The sequence below is a fragment of the Macrotis lagotis genome, chromosome 1, assembly GCF_037893015.1.
Source record: "Macrotis lagotis isolate mMagLag1 chromosome 1, bilby.v1.9.chrom.fasta, whole genome shotgun sequence".
NCBI classification, from domain to species: Eukaryota; Metazoa; Chordata; class Mammalia; order Peramelemorphia; family Peramelidae; genus Macrotis; species Macrotis lagotis.
In genome coordinates this window covers 194,660,368-194,686,215 of record NC_133658.1, presented here as the reverse complement: position 1 = coordinate 194,686,215, position 25,848 = coordinate 194,660,368, and the positions used below count along the sequence as shown (strand labels likewise).

Below are 25,848 nucleotides of genomic sequence, written 5' to 3'. Positions count from 1 at the left end.
AATATTTACATCAAATGCCTCTTTCATTCAATTCCTTGAGTGAAGAAATTACCAAGATTCCACCAAAGTGAATGAGGCAAAGCCAATCATAGTTTTAAAGTTTTTGAAGGTCTTTAAAGTCAATGAGAAACAAGAGGTGATCAAAGTGGCAGTAGTTATGGAATATATAATTTTCCCTCAGTCTCCCTAAGATATTTCCCTTACGGACAATAAGATTCTCCCAGAAGAAATTTCCTAGTATCAGTTACATGAAGATGCTATTGTAGCAACTTGATGGAGTGTGCACATAAACTAAACCCTCAATACACTAATAAAGGAATAACTAATGACTCTTCAGGGGAGTCATAGGACATTTTGTTTGGAAGAAATAATACATTTCCTACATCTTATTCAGCTTGAGTTTACAACTATGATTTTCCTAAGCAATGAAATAATTGTTTATATGTTTCCTTTTTATATGCTTTTCAATACTATGAGTTCGAAATCAACATGAGTTCAATCTATGAATTAGGCAATTTTAAAATAAATAAATTAGAACTCCCTAATAATAATTACAGTGCTTTGCACTTCTATGTTGCAGTACTTTGTATTTCCAAAACACCTTACTAATTATCCAGTTTGTTCATCTCAATCTCCTTGGCTTTTGATGTATTTTCACATACATAAAAAGTTTTTCTCAATCATATAATCTCTTTATGTTTCTCCCCATCTGCTCTCTCTTTATTAAAATATACAACTGTATAACCTCATGGGATATGAAGGTTTAAGCAGTATATCAAATAAACATAACCATTTGGCATAATTAAGCTATCACATTTAATCCAATTAACCTGCTAATTCTTTTAAACTGATTAGTGAAATTGGTGGATAATTTTGATGATTAAATAAGAAAACATTATAACTCCCTTATGATTAAATTAACCTAATCCCATTGTACAGATAAGAAAACTAAGTCTAAATCTTGAGATTTAAATCTGAAGATATACAGCTTTATTAGAAGCTAAACTCAAAAATTATAGAGAAGAGAAAGTAGATATAAAAATAGACCTTCATATGCAATATTATATGCTTTTCTGGATGCCATACTGCAGGCAAGATGCTGATAAATAAAAGAGGTTGGTAACCAATTTAGTAAAGATTCTTGTGATCCTGACATATCAAATCTAATATATATATATATATTAACTCTGCACCTAAGAGATATAAATATACATACACATTTGACATGCTAAGTATGGGGAACATGAGCATGAAATATGAGAATTGGTTGAAAGAACTGGAACTGTTTAGATTGAAGTAGAGGACAATTGTTTCCACATGACAGAAGTGGTGTTCAAATTGCCTGGCTCTCAATATGGAACTTATGTTATCCTTCACACCCTCACACCACACTGTAACAGGCTGTTTATATAAACAGACTACTAGCTAGTTTTGTTTTAAACTTATAATATTTATCTTCAAGTATTTGAAGAACTGTGTTTCAAAAAGAGATTACAGTTCTTCTGTTTAGTAGAAGAAATAATACTTAGAACTGATAGCTGGAAGTTACAAAAATGCAAATTTAGACTGATTATAAGAAGAAAAATAAAATTTTCTATTAATTAAAATTGTCTAAAAGTTGACTGAACTACCTAGAAAAGTAGTAGCTTCACTTCCACTAGAACTATTAAAAGAAAACATAGGATAGGGAGCAGCTAGGTGGCACAGTGGATAGAGCACTGGCTCTGGAGTCAGGAGTACCTGAGTTCAAATCCAGGCTCAGACACTTAATAATTACCTAGCTGTGTGACCTTGGACAAGCCACTTAAACACCTTGCCTTGAACAAAAAATAGGATGAATACTTAATTGGTATATTATAAAAGGGATTCCTGTTCAGGTATAGTTTGAACTAAATGGTTCTTGCACTTCTGACATACTTGGTTTCTATAATATATTACTACTTATAAGAAAATGTTAAAAATAGATATTTTAGTTTCTGTAGTTTCATCTGAGTGTTCCTTCCACTGATACAATTCGCCAGTATTTTATAATTTTCCTTAGTCACAGACGAGTTGAATGACTCACCTTTATTAAAAATGTGGTATATGATTTCAATCACAGAATCTTAGGTCTAGAGATCAAATGAATATTGGAGGTCATCTTGATTGATGCAGTCATTTTGCAAATGAGGAAATTAAGACTCAGAGATACTGACTTACCCAAAGTCATAGCATCATAGGATCATATATTTAGAGTTTGAAGAAACCTTACCCCAACAGATCAGCTCATCCAACTTCCTCACTTTATAGCTGAGGAAAATGAAATTCAGGAAAGATTAAGAGACTTGCCCAAGCTCATATCAGTAGTAATAATCAGAGAAAGGATTTGAATCCAGGTCCTCTGACTAAAGAGACAATGCTTATGTCACTCATTCTTAACCCAGAACTCTATATAACATGACTTCAGTCCTTATAACTTGATTTACAGTGAATTTTAAGAGTAATCACTGGAAATGATTACTGATTTACAGATTAATATCATTCATTTAAATACCTATGAAGAAATAGAATTGTAGAATTTCAGTTGACTCCAACTATTATACTCATCATTTTCAGTGATTTATTAAAAAGAAAATATGCAGACGTCAGTCTAATGATATACCATTAGTATGTCTTAAATTTAATGAGAATTCCCAAACTTCCCTTTATAAAGAGCACAGAATTTCCTGACAACTCTTCATTTCCCACCAGCTACTCAACTTGGTTTCAACTATGTGAATATCATGGATTATAAGCTCCTTGAAACCAGAGATCATCTTTCTATTTTTGTTGTTGTGTTTGTATCCCCAGAGCTTAGTCCACCCATCATAGGCATTTTAAAATTTACTTTAAAAATTAAAATTTTACATTTCAAAATTAAAAAAATTAACTACTGCCAATTCAAATTGTTTAAGTATTCTGCTTTATAATGAAATTATAGGACAAAACTATAGAAGAATACTATTTTGAACCTAAGGTAGGAGTCAATATACTCGGGCAATTCTTTTTACTTAATTTCAAGTTTCTACATTTAAACAACTTCAAAACTTTTTTCTATAATAAAGTCTCTTCAATGAAGAGAGATGGTGACTTTCCTATATCTAACTAAATTAAACATTCAACTATAATTCCTTCTTTCTTTGCTTCATCATAAAATGTCTTAATTTTTTCATTTATGTGTAATATACATAATATACATATCAGCTCCATTTTAAAGGTTCTTTTCATATATTTTGTGTTTTCTTTTCATCTAATTTTTTAAAATCTGATGTGATTTCTTAAGTTGATAATTTTAGAATATTCTACAATACACACCTTAGAGTTTTCATCTTGGGATCTCTTTAAGAGATGATTAGTGTATTCTTTCAATTAGTCTATCCTTTGCCCTTTGATTTTAGGATGTCAGGGCTGTTTTCCTTGATAATTTCCTATGAAATATTGTCCAGGCTTTTTTTTATGATTACAGTTTTCAGGTAGTTCAATAATTCTTATGTCATCTTTCTTCAATATATTTTCCAGTTTAGCTGTCTTCCAATGAGTTATTTTACATTTTCTTCTATTTTTTCAATCTTTTTATTTTTGTTTTACTATTTCTTGTTTTCTCATAGTGACATTAGCTTCCACATGTCCAATTCTACTTTTTTAAGAAATTATTTTCTTCATTTAGCTTTTTGTATTTCCTTTTCCATTTGATCAATTTCATTTTTTAAGGAGTTGTTTTCTTCAGTCAATTTTTGTGCTTCCTTTTCCAAGCTATTGACTCGTTTTGCCCCATAATTCTGCTGTATAACTCTCCTTTCTGTTACCAATTTTTCTTCTACTTCTGTTCATTGAATTTAAAAAAAAAACCTTTTAACATCTTCCAAAAGAACTTTTTGGGCTTCAGAGTAATTCATATTCCCCTTTGAGGTTTCACATGAAGAAATTTTTCTAATGTCTTCTTCTGATTTTGTGTTTTGATCTTCACTGTCACCAGAGTAGCTATGTTTTTTCCCCTCATTTTATGAAGTTGAGTTCTGCTCCTAGGGTCCAAGGGGCATTGTTCCAAGCTCCTTGTGTTGGGAGTCAGGGATCTGATCATTAGTTTGCTCACTGTGCTCCTGGTCTAGTCAGGTCTTGCCAGGGTGCCAGAACTTTCAATTTACCCTCTGTCCTGGGGTTAGTGGCAACTAGCCTGCAGAGCCAGGACCAAGAAGTCTGAGCTGCTGGTTTATATTTCAACTATTGTAATCCCTGTGGGTCTGTCTATACTCTGCCTGCTCTGAGTTGTGCTCCCCTTTTGGTCAAATGAAACAGACCATTCCTAAAGTCATTCTAAGATATCAATCTGGAAAATTTTTTCAATCCATCTTTTTGTGGATTTCGTCCCTCAAGAATCCATTAAAAAAGGCAGCTAGGTGGCACAGTAGACAGAACACTAGCCCTGGAATCAGGAGGACCTGATTTCAAATCTGACCTCAGACACACTGTGTCATTTGGGCAAGTCACTTAACCTCATTGCCTTAAATAAATAAATAAATATTAAAAAAAAAAAGAAAATCATTAAAAAAAAAGGACCCATTAAAAGCCTGATTTAATTTTGTTTGCTAGGGAAACTGGGAAGAGGATCAATCAGTTTCCTGACTTCTCTCTGACACATTGGTTCACAATCTGATGTGATTTTTGCACTCAGTAGAACCTCTGAAGCTTAGATGCAAGTACAGATCTATTCTCTGCTCCTTGTGATAATTTTGGCCTAACAATTAACACCAAGAAAACATAGGTGCTCCATCATCCAGCTCCACACCATTCATATATGGAACCATTGATTATAGCAAACAGAGAAGTTTTGAGTACTGTGGACAGGTTCACTTAACTTGGCAGTATATTTTCCAGAAAGGTATGTATTGGCAATCAGGTTGACATACACACATTGCCAGAACTAGCTTAATATTTTGTAGTCTCCAAAAGAAAGTTTGGGAGAGAAGAGAAGACTAACTACCAAACTGAAGGTCTACAGAACGGTTGTGTTGACTTCATTACTATATGCCTGTGAAACCTGGGCAGTCTATCAATGTCATGTCTGGAAACTGAATCATTTGCATTTAAATAGTCTTAGGAAGATCCTGAAGATCACCTGGCAGAAGAAGATGCCAGATACTGAGGTTGTTTCTCAAGCTAAACATTACTACAGAGAGAGAGCTGGGCATGTTGTTAGTATGTCAAAAAGAACAGTTGCCAAAAAAGACTATATTATAAAGAATTCACACAGGGCAAGTGCTCACAAGGGGGTCAGATGAAGCAACACCAGGCTACCCTGAAGATCTCTCTTAAGAACTTTAGAACTGATTGTACAGCACGGGAGACACTGTCACAGACAGGATGGATCAGTATGGCATGCCCTCATCAGTGAAGGTGCTGTTCCCTATGAGCAGCTCAAAGAAAACAGGAGAAACATTAAGTTTAGAGTAAGCCCCCCAGGAGTTCATGTGGACTATTTATGCCCAACCTGTGGTAGAGCATTCTGAGCTCTTATTGCTCTGACCAGCCACAGTGTGACATGCTGTAATTTGTCTCAAATATAGTGATGTCATTTTGGTTCTTCCATAATTAAATATCTTAACTTTCTTTGCAGTGGTGTCTTAGGAGGACCTCCAATGATGGAGAATTGCAAACCTTCCAACAAAAGCATACTCTAAAACTCACCCAAGTAGTCAAGTCATCTACAACTGTGAACTTGGTTGAACCAAAGCTATGTAGGAAGCTAAGTTCTGAGTCTACTCTTCCCAGAGACCAAAGGCGTGTAAGGGAAATGTTTGGATAAAATGTTTATGCATTTATTCTTACTTATCTTTGAAATGAATAACCCACCATAAAAGATAATTTATGTTATAAGTTTAGGAATATAAATGAAACTAGGACCTAGTTAATGGCACCGAAAATGTGTATATATGTGTTGGGGCGGGGGGGCTGAGGACGAAAGGCAGTAAGGAACTCAAACTGATGAAAGTAAGGGAATTTATAATTCTGAGGTGCTGGGGAAGGGATGCAGGTTATATTACCCTGGGAAAAAGAACGAAAGCACATTTCCACCTTCCTTTTTTATGATTAAAAATTTCCTTCTTTCTATTTTTCTTGCATACTTAATTTGCCGATTCAATTCAACTTAATACTTTCTTGAGATTTATACCTTCTCCCCTTTACCCACATGATTCAAGGTATTGTCTGTTAAATTATCATAAATAATAGAATGAGAATTGTAGGTCTAACAATTTCAGATTTCTCAACTTGATCTGTGTTTGGGTGGAATGGAGAGTGGTCATTCAAAAGTGAAAAATTGCTTTAAAAATAAAAAGTGTATTTTATAGTTGTACAATAAAATAACCTATAGAATAATTTCACTTTAATTTGTTACTGGCATATGGTTCTTTCTAACTCTAAAATAATATGCTTTTATTCTTTGAATGTTCTTACTACTTCTACACAGTTTCTCTACAATGAAATATAAACATGATATATACAAATGCACTGTATGGATATTGTACTTTTGATTCCTCTGTTACATATAATTTAAGGAATACTAAAAATATAGCCTGAGAATTTAAAAAGTCAGTGCTGCAAATAAACAGCTTTATGAAGCTATTGAAAACTCAAGCATGATGGGCAGTGTTTTTGGATAAAATACAATTCATTTCTCACTTAGTTTATAATATGAGGCTCACTTTGGTGAATCAATTCTGCTGTATAATCATATACCAAAACTATCTAAACCGTAATTCCACTTCCTAGCTATAATTCAATCAAACCATCTACAATTCAATAAGATTACACCTTACTTTAGGTTTTTTCATAGACTCTTTCTTCTTGTTATTTTAGAAATTATATATGCAAATGTTGTTTTTAAAAAAAGTGATGAACCACCTTGTTTTGCTCCTCTTTACAAGTGATGCTTTTCTTCCCAAATATATTTAGACAGTTGGTCTCTTCACAGCAAGCTTTTTGCATAGCATTTTACAAGATATTTTAGCTCCTGCAGTGACAAAGGCCTATTTAGAAACTGCAAGCATAATTTACTAACTTGATTTATGAAGCAATTTGTACAATCTAGCATATTTCTACTGTATAGGGTGGATCTTTTTTGAGAAAGCAAGGATCTATAACAATTGTACAACTTCACATTATTCCATTTTATGATGGGGGGGGAAGTAGATTGGATAATTATCCTGCATGTTTTATTAAAGCTCTATGCAACTGTTAAAAGTTAATGGGGCTGTTATTTTTTTTTTCCCGCTGACAAAATCTGCTCTGTTGTATACTCTAGAGCATTTGATTCCAGAAATCCAGCAAGAGAAAGATAAAAATGCCTATTCTATAACAATATTACCAATAGCCCTCTATTACTATAATTCAAGCATACATTAAAAATCTAAGCAACAATACCCTCAATACACTTTGATTATTGTAAGGGGATAAATATCTCTCATAAACGGTCTATAAGATATTCAAGTAATTTAAATTAATATATGATACATTATGGTACAGTGGAAATATCAAAGACTCTATAGTCTAAGGGTTCAGATTTTGAATTGCTCTTTTTTTGGACTTATTTCCTGTAGAATTCTGGGTAAATTGGGTAAATTCCTGAGGGCAATAGGTGGCACAGTTATAGAATACAGGACCTAAAGTCAGGAAGACTTATCTTTCTGAATTTAAATCTGATCTCAGACATTAGTTATGTGTTCTAGGTGAGTCACTTACCCTATTTACCTCATTTTTTCATCTTGGAAAATGAGCCGGAGAAAGAAATGTCAAACTGCTCTAGTATCTTTGCAAGAAAACCCAAAATGGAGTCATGAAGAGTTGAGCATGACTGAAATGACTGACCAAATCCCTATGCCTCAGTTTCCTTTTATATAAAATGAGATAGCTCAACTTTCAAGTCCCTTTCTGTTCCAAATCTGCTATCCTAAGATACCCGATGATTCAAATTAGTAAAAAAGACCAAATGCTGCAAACTACTTACAACTCTAAACCTAACAAATAAAAAGCTTCAGAATATTCATTTCAAACCCCCAAAATGGACAAATATGATAGACTTTTATTATTTTTTAAACAGGAGAAAGAGGTATCCAGTACCATAATTTCTTCTGTACATGGAAAAATCTCTCAACTGAGAGAAATCAAAAACTCATCCATAACTTATTTCCTTAGAAAGCTACTTGGAGTACTGAAAATTTATGGGATGTGCCCATATTCATACAGTCAGTATGTATGAGAGACAAGATTTGAACCCTGATCTTCTTGACTCTAGGACTATTGTTGTATCCACTATGGATGAATGGATGAAAGTTAGAGCATTGATCATGCACTATCTAAATTACAGGCCCTATCCTAGATGACAGCACTGAAACTGAAAAAAAAAAATCAAGATAATTTCTGTCCTCAAAATTCATATATTCAAATGAGAGAAGAAAATATATAATGGTGAGTTAGGAAATAATGGAAGAATAAGGGGAAAATATGAAAATATTGTTGTGTGGTTTGGAAATGGTGGTCAAGAAATGAGAGAAAGGCCAAAATCTAGGCAAGGTAGAGCCACCATGTTAGACCATATGTTCACAGGGAAAGAAATGAGACTAATAGCAAGAGTGCTGAGATGCGGTCTTACAGCAAAGATAAGGGAAAAAATAATATAAATGAAATAAGAAAGAATTGGTGCTTGTGATTTTATGAAAGAAATAGTCTGAAACTAAAACAATTTTTATGGAACTGTGAATTAATTCAACCAGTTTAAAAAAGTTTCTTGTATTATGTAAGAATGACCTATCCAGGGGCGGCTAAGGTGGTGCAGTGGATAGAGCACCGGCCCTGGAGTCAGGAGTACCTGGGTTCAAATCCGACCTCAGACACTTAATAATTACCTAGCCGTGTGGCCTTGGGCAAGCCACTTAACCCCATTTGCCTTGCAAAAAAACCTTAAAAAAAAAAAAAAGAATGACCTATCCAGCAAATCCAATACTGGTCCTATGCCCTAAGGAGATCAAAGACAGAAAGAAAAGCCCATTGTAGAAAAACTTTTTTATGCTAGGAAAAACAAACAAACAAACCTGGAAACAAACTGTGTTCATAAAATCATACATGGCTGAACAAGTGATGTAGACTGTTATTACACCATAAGAAATTATGATTATGAAGAATTCACAGAGACTTAATAAGCCTTGTATAGAAAGAAACAAAATAAGGAAGAAACAGGAAAACAATTTGCACAATGACTGAAATGATTTAAATAAAAACTGCTCTAATTGAGTGGAATGGTCAATTCTGGTCTGAGGTACTAGATAAATACATACCCCCTCTTTTCTCTTGGACATAAAGTTTCTTTTTTCAAAGAGAGCTGTGGGATTATTTGTACTTATGATGCTGTTTGCATTGATTTACTTTGTCAGTTAATTTTGTTTAACTATTTTTCTTTGTTAAGGGATTTTAAATATCCTCTTAAGTTTATACATATTTATATATGTTTATATAAATTTATATATGTTTATATATATATATATGGGGTGGTCACTGATATTAATTATTAGATATTTTGATTAACCATTATAAAATTCATTTAGCATATCTTTTTTTATTCTTTTAGCATCTGAATATAGTGATCTTAGGAGTTCTGGATCAGCATATAATTAACTAACATTTGGGTTTTATTTCTACTTATAATCACTATTCTAATAATATTGGCTTAATAGATTAGATCCCATAGAACTACCAATAAGGAGGGTTAACACAGTCTTACTTAGGCAAGTGTCAATGGCAAGGTGTTTGTGTGTGTGTGTGTGTGTGTGTGTGTGTGTGTGTGTGTGTGTGTGTGTGTGTATGTGTGTGTACATGTGGGGGGAGGGTGGGTATTGTGGATGCATGTGTTTAGTGGATCTGCATTGCTAAGGAACAGAAATAGAACCAAAAATATATATGGAATTAACATGTTCATAATGTTTTATGTGATTGAGTCAACAGTGGCCTGAGTAAAATGTCAACTGTAAATTATATCCATGGTGCTAATAACAAAAATAGGTATTTATACAGCATTTCAAAGTTGGCAAAATGTTATAATGCATTCACACTCTATCCTTACAACAATTCTATGAGATGAATATTATTGATAACAGAATTATACATCTAGAGCTGGAAGAAAATACTAAGGTCATCCAATCAAACCTGTTCATTTTTCAGATGAGTAAACATTCTCTCATTTCTTCTTTCTCTCATCCAACTAGGCATCGTTATACATACCTGAACTCACATTTACCAATTCAATAAATATTTAAATGTCTACTATGTGCAAGGTACTATGGAATAAAAGATTTTAAAGAATTACACAAAACCCAGATTTCATTCTCTTATGGGGTGGAAGTATTGTATATAGAGAGATAAACAGAAAGGAAGCTGCTAAGAAAGGAAACATTAACAGCCAGGGAGAAGAGGAAAGGATTAATAAGTAGGATTAGTCTAGCCTTGAAGGGAAATAAGGACTAAATGGATGTAGCTCATCCCATGCTGCAGGGACAGAGTACTTTTATGAATACATTGGTTCTAGAGGAGTAATATTAATCTTGCAAAAGAGAATTAATGAAATCTGACATAAATTTAGAGTGTAAAAAGAGAGGTAATATGAAATAAGAATATAAATATAGATTGAATTTAGAGTGACCAAAAAATCAACCTTAAGTATCTTACATGCCATATATTAAAGATCCCCTAATAAAATAACCCCAAAACATGTTTTAAGTAGAGAAGTTATATTTCCATAGTAGGCTTAAGTAATTATTTTGGGTTATTTTATTAGAGGCAAATAGGTGCAATTGGGAGGGGAAGATATCAGAAGTAAAGAAACTAATGAAGAAGCTACTGAAAAATTCCAAGTTAGCAATGATTAAGCCTCTGAATCATTTTGGTGTCCATAAGATTATAAAGAAGAAAAGGAAAAAAAATAGAGGAAAAAAGAGAAGAGGGCAGGTAACCCAGACTTGGAGGCTATAGCCATGCTTAGAAGGTAGGAACAGATGATCCAGTAAAGTGATGAATGTAGAGTGGTGAGAATGGAAGAAAGATAATCAGGACAAGTATTTTGCAAGACAAAAAGAGAAAGTAAACAAAAAAGGTCATTATCAGTAGCTATCAAATGCTATGAAGAATTTGAGAAAAAAAGAATTTCCAAATAAGAAACCATTGGTAAACACTTTGAGAGAAGTTCAAATAGACCAGTGAGTTTAGAAGGCAGACTCTAAAAAGTAAGGAACATAATTTTGGGGTAGATAACAAATGAGAGCTAAACTACTGAATTTTTTATTTTAATTTTATTTCTTCTCCAAGAAAAATTGTTCTTTGAGAAAGGGTTAAATAAAAATGGTTTGTATGAAATGGACAAATAACATATGAAAAATGATATTCAGGTGACATAATCATCAGGTCCAAAGAAACTGAACCTCAGTGAACTGAAAGAACTAACCTGTGAAAGATCTTGGAAGATTCTGGAGAACAAAAATGGTGTTACAGAATTAATAAAAGCAAAAAAGCACTAATCTGGAAAAAAAAAGTACAGTTGAATCTGCATACTTTAGACTAATATGTTAACAAAAAAGAAGGAAAATGAGTATCTAGAAAGAGAGATTGACTTCATCAGTATCAAGTCATATAAGTCATAATTTCTTCTTTTTTGACAGATTACTAGACCACTGCACTATGAAATTGCTGTCAATGTGATATACTTAGGTTTCAACAAATGAATTTGACAAATCTTTCCTTCTATGCAGATGGATAAAGTAAGGAATATGAACAAGATAAAATTCAGTAAAGTTGTTTTGTAACTGATTGAATGACCTGGACCCAAGAGAAAGTATTAATGGCTTGCTATTGACTTGAAAAGGAAATACTTAAAGTAGATTGTATAAGATAGCTTTCTTAGTCCTTCCACTGTTTAACATTTTTATTAGTTAGTTGGATGAAGGCAAAGTTTACATGATTATTAAATTTTTGGATAATATAAAGTATGTTAAGATGGTAAACATAACATAAACTTTGGTAATATAATATTCAAATGTAATAAGATGATATAATGTTAGGTAGTAAGAGTATAGATCCAAAAAAAGATCTCATTATTCTAAAATAGATTAATAAATTATATTTAATAATAAAAAGAGAGATGTTGGACAAGATGACTGAAATTTATTTATGATGTTACCATTACTATTACACTTAGATTCAAGTAGTCAATTTCATAAGCACAGGTTGGGGAAAATATAAGTAGATAATTTATCCTAAATGACATTAGTGAATTGTAAACTCCATATAAGCCAGTAATGTATCAGGATATCTAAAAAAAATAAAGCATCATGCTATGTTAGTGTACCTTACTAGATGCTGTATGTACAGAGAGAGAGGGAAGAAATAATAATCTAAACTTTTCTTAGCTTCAGTATGTTCCTGGAAGAGACTTCATAGCATGAACTGTTTTTTAGTCTGATTTTACTTTATTTGTATTTCTTCATGTATAAACTTCATTGTTACATGTATACAAACTGATACATACTAGAAGTTTTATATGAAGTGTGCATCACATTTTAGGAAAGACATAGAAAAGTTAAAATGTGTCTAGGAGAGAGTGACTAAACTAATAAAAGCCCTTGATATTATGCCATATGAGAATATGTTAAAAATTTGAATATTTTTAATTTGGATACAAAAGTTGTAAGAGAGGGGAAAAATCATCTTTGAATGTCCAAAAAAACAGGAGGATTATACTTGTTCATTTGGCTGGAGAATACAGAAGTACAAGCTTATGTGTGTGGATTGTAGAGATCTAGATTTCTTTTCAATGCATATTGAATTAGAATAGTACAACTTGAAATGCTCTGCTTCAAAAAGTAGTGGGTTCTTCCTTAAGAGAGATATTCAAGCAAAAGTCTACTATTAGTTGGGAATATAAGGATCCTTTATAAGGTAGAGTTGGAATTGATGGGCTTCGAAGTCTTTTTCAGCTTTAAGATTCTTTGATTCTGATTTTGCTTTGAAAAGTTATTAGGTACATTGGAAATGACACTTTCAAGGATATAGGTAGATAGAACTAGGACATTGAGGCTATACAGAATTCTTCATTCAGCTTAAACTATCTGTCTTAACTATCTGTCCTGAGAGACTCCAGAATGTTGTGTCCTTTACGTACTTAAAACTGGGCATTTAATCACTATCCCTATCATTTTGGTGATATCATATGAAAGCAAAACAAAATAATGATATTGGTTTTAAAAAAGTGATTTATAAAAAAAAAATTAATACAGACACACTAATTTAAAAAAAAGTAGAAGATTTTGGAGTTCTATCCTGCCCTTTTATTCTTCTCCTCAAACCCTTCTCTTGTTCATTCTATCACTTTCTCTAAGATGAATGCAAAAGAGGAATCTGATTTTTAAGTTTCTATTTAAGTGTGTAAGACAGTTATGCTTAATAAAAGAATGGTAGATGTGGTTATAAAAGAAACCTTAGAAGCTGTCTAGAGCAGTCACCTCATTTTAAAGCAAAGGTAATGGAAATGCCAAGGTTAAGGGACCTAACTAAAGCCATATACTTGGTAAGTTGCAAAATTGAGATTTGATATTAATCCTCTAATAACAACTTTATTATTCCTCTCACAAGCATTACACTGTTATTTATCCCTTTTCTCCCCTCTATCATATTTCATGCCATTTCACTATTCAAGATATCATGGAAAGGTAAATGGAAATAGAGAACACCAGACCCAAGATCTTGGAATCCCAAGTTGTTTATCCTTCATTCTTGAAGACCATGATGTCAGAGAGGTGATGCCATGAACTGGATTTAAGTGAGGGATGGCTGTACAAAGTCAACATTCTCTTTTCTCTTCCAGAACCATCTGCGTCCAGTGGCAAGATATAAATCAGGATGACTGAAAATGACTGTGCTCTTTTTAAATTGGCCTTTTTTATATTAAAGTCTTTCTCAGATTGCAGCTTGACTGATTAAAGTTAGGTAAGAAATGAGGTAGAGAATGAACTCTTTTACTTCGTTAAAAAAAATTTCTGGAAGGAAAGAAGGATGAAAGTAATACTATAGGAGAACAAGTAAAGTAAAATGCACCAAAAATGTGACCCTCAATGGAATTCACTGCTAAAAATGGAATGCTTTTAATTGCAACATATAGATAAAACATATAGCTCAGTAAGAGCTATGAAGGGTTTAATTCAAGGAGAAAAACCCAGAATAACGTTCTTTTATGTAATGCAATAGATTTGAATGCAGGAGAAGAAAATCTTTGAATCTACTCAAACTGAACTCTAGGGTCCTTTGTCCAGGATTGCTGAATTGAGATAATAGCCAATAAAGAATGCGGAAAGGGATTTCAGGGGCTTTTTTAGAAGCTTAAACATCACAACAATAATAAGCAATGGGAATATGGCAGGCTGAGTAATGTGATGATGGTCATTTAGTTAATGTTCATGAAAAAAAAGATAGCTCCCAAAAAAGCTATCCATTGTTTCTATTCACATGGACTAAAAGTGACTGAGACCAACCTAGATGACTCTTTTTAATATGATTTTTGGGAATTTTGATACCATTATCTTTGTTTTTGATGACATATAAACTTATTCATTCTTTAAGCCTTGTGAACCTCTTCCTATAAGGTGTATTAATCACTACAGCCTAGCAGGTAGTTTAAAACTGAAGTTCTCAGATTATCTTAGGATGGATACATGTCAAAGAAATAGAAGTTCTTCAAAATTGATCCAAATCATCTGTCTAGAGGATGATCATAACATGAGGATTACCCTTAAATTAGAGAAATAATAAAAGGAATAACCAATCCAATAGAGTAGAAGACAATTTTTGTTTATCCATTTTGTGTTGTGGTAAATCTAGTGTTCCATCTTTTCCTAAAAAATACATTTTATTTATGTCTAAAATTTAAGAAAAGACCAAATGGGAAAGATAATGCAGAATTTCTCCTCCTTAATTATAGCCTTCTCTTCATCCCTTTTTTTTTAACAAATGTACATTTGCATAAAGAAAAAATAGGACTTACAGACAGAATTTTTATGGTTATTATCCTTATTGGGTAGCATCTTGACTCCTCTTGACTTCAACTCAATTGCCTTTTTCACTGTAAGACAAAAAATAAGGTTTGTCAGTAACTGCTTAGGAAATGGAAATGTATTTGTATACTCATATAGTCACAGATACAAACATATCATAAAATAACATTCAATCTTTAATGAAGCACATGTGGAAAATCAATCCCAAGATTTAAGGTCTTCCAAATAATGTGCTTAATTCCATCAAGTTACAAAACTTAATTTTAAAGATATAACATAAGAATAATATTAGGAACAGCTCATCATAAATATATTGACTGGGGGGCAGTTAGGTAGCACAGTGGATTGAGTACTGACCCTGAAGTCAGGAGTACCTGAGTTCAAATCCAGCCTGAGACACTTAATAATTACCTAACTGTGTGAACTTGGGCAAGTCACTTAACCCCATTGCCTTAAATAAATAAATGTTTAGAAAAAATAAATATATTGTCTGTTTACTATTTGAGATAGCTCATTATACAAAAATTAATTTCACTAAAACAATTGCAGAATTATCATGTGAGCATGAGTCATTGTCTAAAATCTATAGTGATCATAATTATTTCAAATATCTTATCACAAAAAAACTTTCGAAGAATGGTAAAAATCATAACTAAGAAGTAAAAATAGATAATTCCTGATGTATGTGCTTGGCTCACATACAATCAGATGCTATACCCAAGTGTTTATTGTTCCCTTAATATAAGAGATTTTATGCCCCTCCTTTTCTCTTCTTCATACTGGAATTAATATTCATTTCCATCCTTCCATATTGTCCAGTTAATTCCTTGATTCAGAGTCCAGTACCAATAGTGAGAAGAGAAAACAGAGTCTATGTGGTGAGTGAGTTCATGTTAACTAGAAGGAAAGAAAGAAAAGGAATGGGAAATTCTACATATCATCAGATCTTTCATGATGAACCCAGACATTATCTCAGCATTTTCAGTGACAAAGGGTGATGAGAGAAAAGAGGAGAAAGGGATTGAATAAAAGAAAGAAAGAAAGAAGGAAGAGGGGTGGCTAGGTGGCATAGTGGATAAAGCACCGGCCTTGGAGTCAGGAGTACCTGGGTTCAAATCCGGTCTCAGACACTTCATAATTACCTAGCTGTGTGGCTTTGGGCAAGCCACTTAATCCCATCTGCCTTGAAAAAAAAAAGAAGGAAGAGAAAATGTAATCGTACAATGAAGTTGGTAGTTATAGTATTCATAGTGTTAGGAGGAGGAAGAGGAGGAAGAGGAGTAGTAGTTGTAGTTGTAGTAGTACTAGTAAATAGTGTTTACTACTAGAAAACAATAGTAATAAATAATGATATCATGGAACTGAAATGAGATATAGAAACCTTTTCTAACATTTCAAATTGGAAAACTGAATGCCTCTTCCCAAAGAAATGAAGTCATATACAATGGCTTATTTCTACAGCATTATTAGAGTACTTTAGAAATACAATTAACTAAATAGGGTTTGCTAGTTTTATAGGCTGACTTGCGTCCCTAACCACCTAATAATTGTTTTTATGACAAAGTATCAAGTTTCTAATGACTAATTTACAAGTAAATGTTTAGAATGCAATACATAAGAAGTGGGGGTCCTAGGCCACAGACCAGAGCTACCTAGTGACTATTTTCATACAGACTCCAAATATAAAGTTCATGGGACAAACAAAAAACAAGCTACCAGATAGATTTTGACTGCAGGTCATAGTTTGACAATGCCCTCTCTAGGATGTCAGAATAGGAAAACTCCTTTTAGTTTGCCTCCAAAATGCCATAAAGAAATTGAGGATCAGAAAAAAGAAGAAATTTTTCCAAGATGACATAAATAAAACATGGCAGAGCAGTATTTGATTTAGTTATCTGCCTCCTAATCTTGTCTGCATTGGTATTTTTTTGTGCAAACCTTTTAATTTAATGTAGTCAAAATTATTCATTTCATTTATTGTCATCCTTTTTATCTCTTGTTTGGTCATCAATTCTTCCTTTATCCATAGATCTGACTAGTAAAATTTTCCATGCTTTCCAAATTTTCTTATGATATCACTCTTTATAATTTGACCTTATCATAGTGTTGGGGTTCAGCATAGATTGTCTGAGAAAGAATTCAAGAGATATAGGATCTCCTTCAGGCAAGTAGATATTTTATTAGGCACTGTGATGGCAGTTGGGAGATACTCTAGCAAAGAGAAACCTGACACATGCTCATTTACATAGGGCAGAAGTAAAGGAAGTGGAGAGAAAAAAATATTCTTTTAAGGTGACTTTGCATGTCAAAAGTTGCCTCCAAGAATGTATGTCCCCAATGAGAGTAGTAAGAACTTATAATTTATAAACATTCTTGTTGAGGAGTACTTTTGGATGTCAAAGAAGATCCCAAGTGCTGATAATCAATAATTAAGTCTCTTAGGAGACTGGAAAACTCACATAAAGTAAAAGAAAAAGGACAAAGACAGACCTAAGCAGGCTGGGACAGAGGGCCTTGATAGGGTCAGAAAGCCTTGGGCAAGAGGTAGGGGTAGCAGAGCTTGTAGTTAAGTCATAACTTGAATTCCCAGTTCTAGCAAGGTTTTCTACCATATGGTACTACTCTATCTTTTTAGCCTTCTCCGGTATTACTTCTGTCCACATCCTATTTACTTCTGAAAGTTCAAACATTCAGTGGATTCTAAAAATATGCTTTTTTTGTTTATCTGTATACATTTGCTCATGCTGTTCCCTGAATGGAATGTTTTATTTTTCCATTCTCTGCTTAATAAATTTTTATTCTTTTGATCCCACTCAAAGTCACCTTCTTCGTAAAATCTTTCCCAATGTCTAACACAGTGATAAACCCTTGTTAACTGAGCTCTCACAAGGTTTGGACAATAGATATTAAGGCTGTTATTCATTCCTCAAAATTTCCAAATTGTTAGGAATAGGTAGGGCTTTTGTTGGTTGTTTTGGGGCTGTCTTCAGTCATGTGCAGTTCTTTATGACCTCATTTGAAGTTGTCTTGACAGAGATACTGGAGTTGGCCATTTCCTTCTCCAAGTTATTTAACAGATGAGAAACTGAGGACAAATAAAGTTAAACAACATGCAGGATTTAATTGTGTAAACTAATATTTGTCTGAGGCTGAATTTGAACTCAGGAAGATGAATCTTTCTAACTCAATGGTCAGTACTCTATGTGACCTAGTTACCAAGAATCTTTGCAAAAATAACAAATATTTAGAAATTTAAAAGATAATTGAAACTGCATGTTTCTGATTATCAGTTTACTTTCCACACTGAAATAATTTTCTACTTAGGAGAAATGAGTCAGATCCATTATCTAAATTGGGAAAATAAAAATCAAAGGAAAATAATAAAGGATTTAAAACTCAAGGGAAGTATCACAAAGAAACAGTGAGACCACGCTGTAGCCAAATCACAAAGAATGTACCTATATCCCTTCATATGGCATTAACAGTATTTGATATATAGGATTCACTTGTGAGAATCTAAAGAGGGAATAACTTGTATAACTTCCTAAATAGGTCTCTACTTGTGTGAAGCTAAACATATTTTATATTGATTTTTCTCAACTGGAGTTTTCTCTTTTTGTTAGGAAGAGGAGTTAGCTCTATTCGATTCCACTCTAATCTCTAATCGTGGATAGCACCCACACTTATATTGTCAACTTTAGATTTGTTTTCTATTCTCCATCTCTTCTCAAAATCTCCACTAAACCTACTACCTAAAGTACCATCCTGACTACAAAGTCAAGTCTGGGTGAGAAAAAATCTTTGACTTCAGACCCTGAGGGAATTATCCAAGGATAAGCCTAGCTAGGTGTGAAGAGACTCACTGACAAAAGCCTGACTGCCAATTGATGTTAGGTTCAGTTGCAAAGAATCATAAAGCTGTCTGTCAAGGAGAAGAGAAAGTATACTCTATAGTGTTGGGAGCACACTGCCAATGAAATGATAAATCTTTTAAATTGTAGAAGTATTTTTTTCTCTCTCAATCCACCTGATAAATATGTTCTCATAACCTCTCTTTAACTCAGTGATTAATAATGCTTTCTCCCTTCCACAACCTGCTTTCCAGATAAGATCATGGAGCTGAGTGATAGAGGGGATAGACCATTGGACTTGGAATCAGGAAACTTTGTGTTCAAATATGACCTCACACATTTTATATATATATGACTCTTAACAAGACACTTAGACTCTGTCTGCTCCAATTTCTTCATTTGTAAAGTATCTACCTCAGGGTTATAAGAATAAAATCAATTAATGTTTATAAAATGCTGTGTAAAATTTGAAGCTATATAACTATTAATGCAAGCTGAAATAATGAAGATGATGATGGTGGTGGTGGTGATGGTGGTGAAACTCATTTATGTTAAAGTCAGTAATCAATGTAATTCTTTTTCTACCTATGGGTCACTTTCTTATACAGTAGTTTTTAGAAAATAAAGACTTGTACGCTGAAGGAGATTGACTAAGATATTTCTGTGATCTGTAATGCTACAAAAGGTAGAAAATTTTGGAAAAGATATTTAACAGAAATTCATCAACAGATGCAATAATCAGGGTCATCAGCTAGATGGTGCAGTAGATAGAGCACTGACCCGGGAGGACCTGAGTTCAAATCCTACCTCACACACTTAATAAATACCTGTGTGACCTTGGGCAAATCATTTAGCCCCAATGCCTTGCAAAACTGAAAAAAAAAAAACCAGATGTAGTAATCATAGGAGTATGGATTTAACCTGACTACATGTCATTTCTCATTCAGATTTCTTCTGTTCATTTCTTCTCCTATGTGCATCAATCTGACCCTAAATGTTTCTACTGCATATAACCCTCTTTACATGTGTTCCTTTAATGTTCACTATATGTATTTTTTTCTCCCATCAGATGTATAGTGGCCTTTAAGATATTGTAATTCTGTGTATATGAAATGGATTTTTCTTGTCACTTATTTTGTTCTGCTGTTTAATTAAACATCAAGTATTTTGGAGGTGGGTTTTTTTTTAACTAACATATCTGCTGGTTGCTGTTGTTGAGACAAAAGAAATGTGAACCTGGCATAGCTTTGGGAAAGATAAGATTCCATCCTCAGCAAATTTCATTTTTCAGTATTTTCTTTACTAATCGCATTTTGAAAACACTTTCAGTTTTGTGTTTTACTCTTTAATTAATTAATAAATACTACTTAATTTAATTAATAGTATCTCTCTCTCATGGTTTTAAGAGCATGATAAAACAAAATGTTGTTGTCATTTGTCTTTTGTTCTCAAAGAAGACCAGGACATTAGGTAGTGATGCCATGATGAATACATTAAATGGATTTGAGTGAAGAGGTGCTAAGGTATGAACCCACTTACTCCTCTGTAGCTGTCCAGGGACCAGAATTAGGATTACTAGAGATGACTCTGGATGTGAGGCAATCAGGGTTAAGTGACTTGCCCAAGCTATCAAGTATCAAGTGTCTGAGATCAGATTTGAACTAAAGTCTTCCTGACTTCAGGGCAGGTTCTCTCTCCATTGCACCACCTTGCTGTCCACAACAAATAGTAAAATATAATTAAAATTATGAAGAGCATGTTTCAGGGGCACCTAGGTGGCACAGTAGATAGAGCACCAACCCTGGAGTCAGGAGGAACTGAGTTCAAATCCAACCTCAGACACTTAATAATTATGTAGTTATGTGGTGATCTTGATGAAATCACTAAACCCCATTGCCTTGCAAAAACCAAAAGAAAAAAGAAAAGTATATTTCATGGCTTCAGTCCCTTACATCTTTGCATTACTAAAAAGCATACACACTATTATTGTTTTCCTTCTTTTTGTTGCTATTTTAACAGTACTTCAGCTAAGTAACTGATACCTAATTTTAAAGTATCTAGTTACTTCATAATATACCCAATTATATAGTTTTCCCTCCTCAGAACTTTAAAAAATATTTCTTTTTTTGGTACTATCTTAAGTGATATCCTCAATTTGGATCTCTTTATATTTTAAGTAAACTCTGCTTCTCATTTTTAATGATTTACTCACTGCATGGACATAACTCACACTAAGTAAGTAGACCATATTTTATTTAGAATAAATAAACAATTACTTTCCTAGTGTTGTTTAATATCTCTTGTATTTGTCCCCTGTTCTTGGTTACTACTGCCATCAATGTCATTGTCATTGTCACTTGCCTCTATTAAAATAACCTCATAGCACATCTTCTGCTCTCCATTCTTTCTCTCCTCCCTTCAGTACTTAATATAATTATGCAAATAATCTTTCTTTTTTGGTATATTAGCTCTATTTATATGAATCTTCTACTCAGAAATATTAAATGACTCTCAATTATCTCCTGAATAAAGTTCAGCTCCTTTCCTGACATTCAAAGTCATTTGAAAAATAGCATTAACCTATCTTTCCAGTCATAAAGAATGCTCCAATTATTCTGCAAGAATATAAGATCCAGATTTTCAAGGTTAACCCAAGATAGTGGTATGAAGTTAGCATGCTCCCAGAGCTTTTCCCAACACAACTTTGAATGAAGCCTCTACTCCTCTACTCTAGTACTTAAGACTACAGATCTCATAAAAAAAATGAATAAAAAGAGCAAAACAAGCTTTCAACTCAAGATATCATGGAGGATCCTCAGTAAAAATCTTTCTCTTTGGGGGTAGAGGTGAAATATAACCCAGTGTAGTCAGGAGAGGAGAAAAGCCAATGGGAGTCTCTTAGCCACAGTGCATCTCGAGTCCCAGCTCATTGATAGCAGGTCAGTCCCAGACAAAGTGGGAGCCCTGGGCCATTGGGGCAACAGACAGGACTAGGTTGGGAACAAGCCATTGCATAGGAAAAAGCTTGGGCATAAAGGAGGAAACAAACTTCTGCATGGGCAACACCTTGGCAAGCCATAAGCCAGAGACTAGATCCTGGCCCCAGCATAAAAAGCTTAGGACTTTGTATTCTAACTAAAGGACCAGGAGCAGAGTTCAGTTATCAAAACAAGCAATTCAGATAGAGATGATAAAAATCCCATCTCAGAAGAAGAAAGCAGTGACAAATTGCCTTCATGTGAAGTATAAAAGGAGTTTATAAATTGGCCTCAAATCTAAAAGCTCATGAAAGAGTTTAAAAAGCTTTTAAAAACCAAAGAAGAGAGGAAGAAGAAAATGGAAAAAAGAAATGAGAGTCATGCAGGAGAATTATGAAAAATAGACTAAAGAAATAAAATGCCTTTAAAAGTAAAAATGACCAAGAGGAAAAAGAATGTAACTCACCAAATAATAAATGTAACCAATTTGAAAAGGAATGGAATTTATCAAAAAGAAAATTAATCAACTGGAAAAGGAAAGAAACTCATTTAAAAGCAAAACTAATGTAGCAAAACTACTAGCAAAGGAAACTCAAAAGCTCACTGAAGAAAATAAAATTCTAAAAATTAGATTTGGACAAATGGAAACTAATGACTCTATGAGAAAGCAAAATTCCATCAAGCAAAACAAAAAGGCTAAAAAAAATAGAAGAAAATATAAAGTATCTTTTAGGAAAAGCAAACTATCTGGAAAATGGTGCCAGGAGAAATGATTTAGGAATTATTGGTGTACCAGAAAGCCTCAATCAAAAAAAGAGCTTGGAAAATATCTTTCAGGTAATTAACAAGGAAAATTGCCCTAATATTCTTGAACATGAGACAAAGTAGTGCTTGAAAGAATCCACAGAGCACTTCCAGAAAGAGACCCCACAATAAAAACTCCAAGGAATATTGTTGTCAAATTCCAGAATTCTCAACTAAAGGAGAAAATACTGTGAGCAGTCAAAAAGAAGTAATTTAAATACCAAGGAAGGATAGGACTTATCAGTCTTAACATTAGAGGATCAGAGGGCCTGGAATATGATATTCTAGAGGGCAAAGAACCTTGGATTACAACTAAGTATTAACTACCTTGTAAAATTCAGGTTATTCTTTCAGGGGAAAAGACGGATTTTCAATGAAATTGAGGACTTTCAAAACTTTCTGATAAGAAGATCAAAACTGAACAGAAAATTTTGATGTCCAAATATAAGACTTGAGAGATACACAAAAAGGTAAATAGGTGGAGAAAAAAATGCTAGTCAAGAACATCCCCATGAGGAAAGGTAATACTCATAACTCTAGAAAATTGTATTTCTCTTGTGATAGTTAAAGGAAATATACTTAGAGAGAAGGTTTGGGTTAGGATCACCACAAAGTATTGAATCTATAGTTAATACCTTACCTAATGAGGGTTGAATGTGATTGCAGGGATTGTACTTAAAATATATGGGTATGAATCATGAAATGATGTTAATTACAAGTGTTATATTTTCTATTGGGAAAAAGGGAGGGCAATTAGAGGCTCTGTACCTAATTAAATCATGAGGTGATCTTATGATATCTTAGTTAAGGACGATTATGGTACAACAGAGAGAAAGTGAGCATAATTAGTGATCTTGTTTTATTCCATACTTTAGTTAACAATGGTTATAATACTATAGCTGGAGTTCTTTAGGGACAGAGTGAGAAAGTATGCCTGATAATTTAGTTAAGGAAGGTAGTTGTGCTATTATTGTAGGGCTAAAGGATAAAGAAAGAGTGTGTAGACTTAGAGGAACTGGACAGGAATAGATCATGAAACAATTTTGCCTTGCTTGATTCTTTGACTATAATTGGAGGGAATGTTCTTGGAGGCATTTAAATGGTTCATGAAATGATTTTACTTTGCATGATATTTGATTCATGAGAATTGTATGTCCATGAAGTGTACTTGAAAAGAAGGTGTGGCATAAAAATGATTAAAATTTACAGCTAGGTAATTATTAAGTATCTGAGTCTAGATTTAAACCCAGGTCTTCCTGACTCCAGGGCCAGTGCTCTATCCAGTGCGCCACCTAGCAGCCCCAAGAAGTGTATTTCTTATGGAAAAGAAGAATGGAGTGTACATAGACAATGACTATGAGGCAAAGTTGCTTATCAATCAATCAATAAACTCTTCAGAAAGGTACTTCTATCAGAATATATAAAAGGAATATATTTTGACAGAGGGGGTTTTAGGTAAAAGACAGGCTAAAACAATAAAGACAAGAAAAAGAAGGATTGTACCAGGAGAAGGCTAGGCATTAGAAGATAAATAATAGCACATGAAGAGGCATAAAGATAAATTATAGGAGAGAAAAAGAAGGGAGTGTGTGAACACTGAGTAAATTCCACTCTCAACAGATTTGAACCAGAGAATAAGACATATTCCCAATAGAATTTAAAATTCTATTCAACACCACAGGGAAGTTGGTGGGGTGGGGAGGGGGGGTGAGGGAAAGAAAGAAGAAGGGATTGATAAAAGGGAAGGCAAAAGTCAAAAAAAAGGTAAAGTAAAAATTAAAATTAAAAAAAGAAAACTGAAAGGGGGAAGAGTACAAAACATTGATGAGGAGGGATAAGGGGAAAGGGAAGAGAAAAGTATAAATGGGGAAAGATAGTATGGAGGTGAAATACAGAGTAAGTATTCTTAACTGTAAATGTGAATTGGATTAACTCTCCCATAAAACATCAGCAGATAGCTGAAAGAACTTATAAAAAAAGAATCCTACAATATGTTGTTTACAAGAAATATCTTTGAAGTAGAGAGATACACATAGGGTAAAGGTAAAAAGCTGAAGCTAAATATATTATGTTTCTGTGGAAGTAAAAAAAAAATTCAGGGATAGTAATCCTGATCTCAGACAAAGCAAAAGCAAAAATAGGTCTCAAAATGGATAAGGAAGGAAATTACATCTTCTTAAAAAGCGCCATAGACAATGAAGTAAGGTCATTATTTAACATAAATCTACCAAGTGATAAAGCATCCAAATTCATAGAGGAGATGTTAAATGAATTATAGGAAGCCATAGACAGCAAAATTATTATAGTGAGAAACCTCAACCTCCCTTTCTCAGAATTAGATAAATCTAACCCAAAATAAACAAGATGGAAGTTAAGAAGGAATATAGAAACTTAGAAAACTTAGATATGATAGACCTCTGGAGAAATCTGATTGGGAATAGAAGGGAATATACCTTTTTTTCTCTGTAGTACATGGTACCTATACCAAAATTCATGAACTAAGGCATTAAAAACCTTAGCATTTCTACCCAAATTAAATTGCTTAAAAAATAGTAACAAAATTCATTTGGAGCAACAAAAGTTCAAGAATAGCAAGGTAATTCATGATAAAAAATGCAAAGGAAGGTGGTCTAGCTCTATGAGATTTACAGCTAGGTGCTAGGTAGGTAGCACAGTAGATATAGCACAATGGATAAAGCCTTGGAGTTAGGAGGGTTGGAGTTCAAACCCCACCTCAGGCACTTGACACACACACTTAGGTGTGTGACTGTGAGAAAGTCATTTAACTCTGATTGCCTGGCATTCAGAACCATCTCCAGTTGTCCTGATTTCATATCTGGTTACTGGATCCAGATGGCTTTGAAGAAGAAAGTGAGGCTGCTGACTTAGCACAGCACCCCCTCATTCAAATCCAATTCACATGTTTGTCATGGCATTATCTTTCTGATGTCATGTTTTCAAGAATGAAGAACAAGGGGAAGCTAGGTGGCACAGTGGATAGAGCACTAGCCCTGGAGTCAGGAGGAGTTCAAATCTGGCCTCAGACATTTAATAATTGCCTAGCTGAGTGACCTTGGGCAAATCACTTAACCCCATAGTGCCTAGCTGAATGGC

At 33.6% G+C, this 25,848-nt stretch overlaps 1 protein-coding gene across 1 annotated transcript in view; it reads right to left on the bottom strand.

Annotated features, from left to right (window-relative positions):
* The window catches only part of CSMD1 (CUB and Sushi multiple domains 1), a 2,413,561-nt gene that overhangs the window by 914,350 nt on the left and 1,473,363 nt on the right, over positions 1–25,848 (bottom strand). Inside the window, exon 14 of the mRNA XM_074209535.1 lies at positions 15,092–15,169. Within this exon, the coding sequence (XP_074065636.1) occupies positions 15,092–15,169 (78 nt within the window). The remainder of the gene's footprint in view (positions 1–15,091; positions 15,170–25,848) is intronic.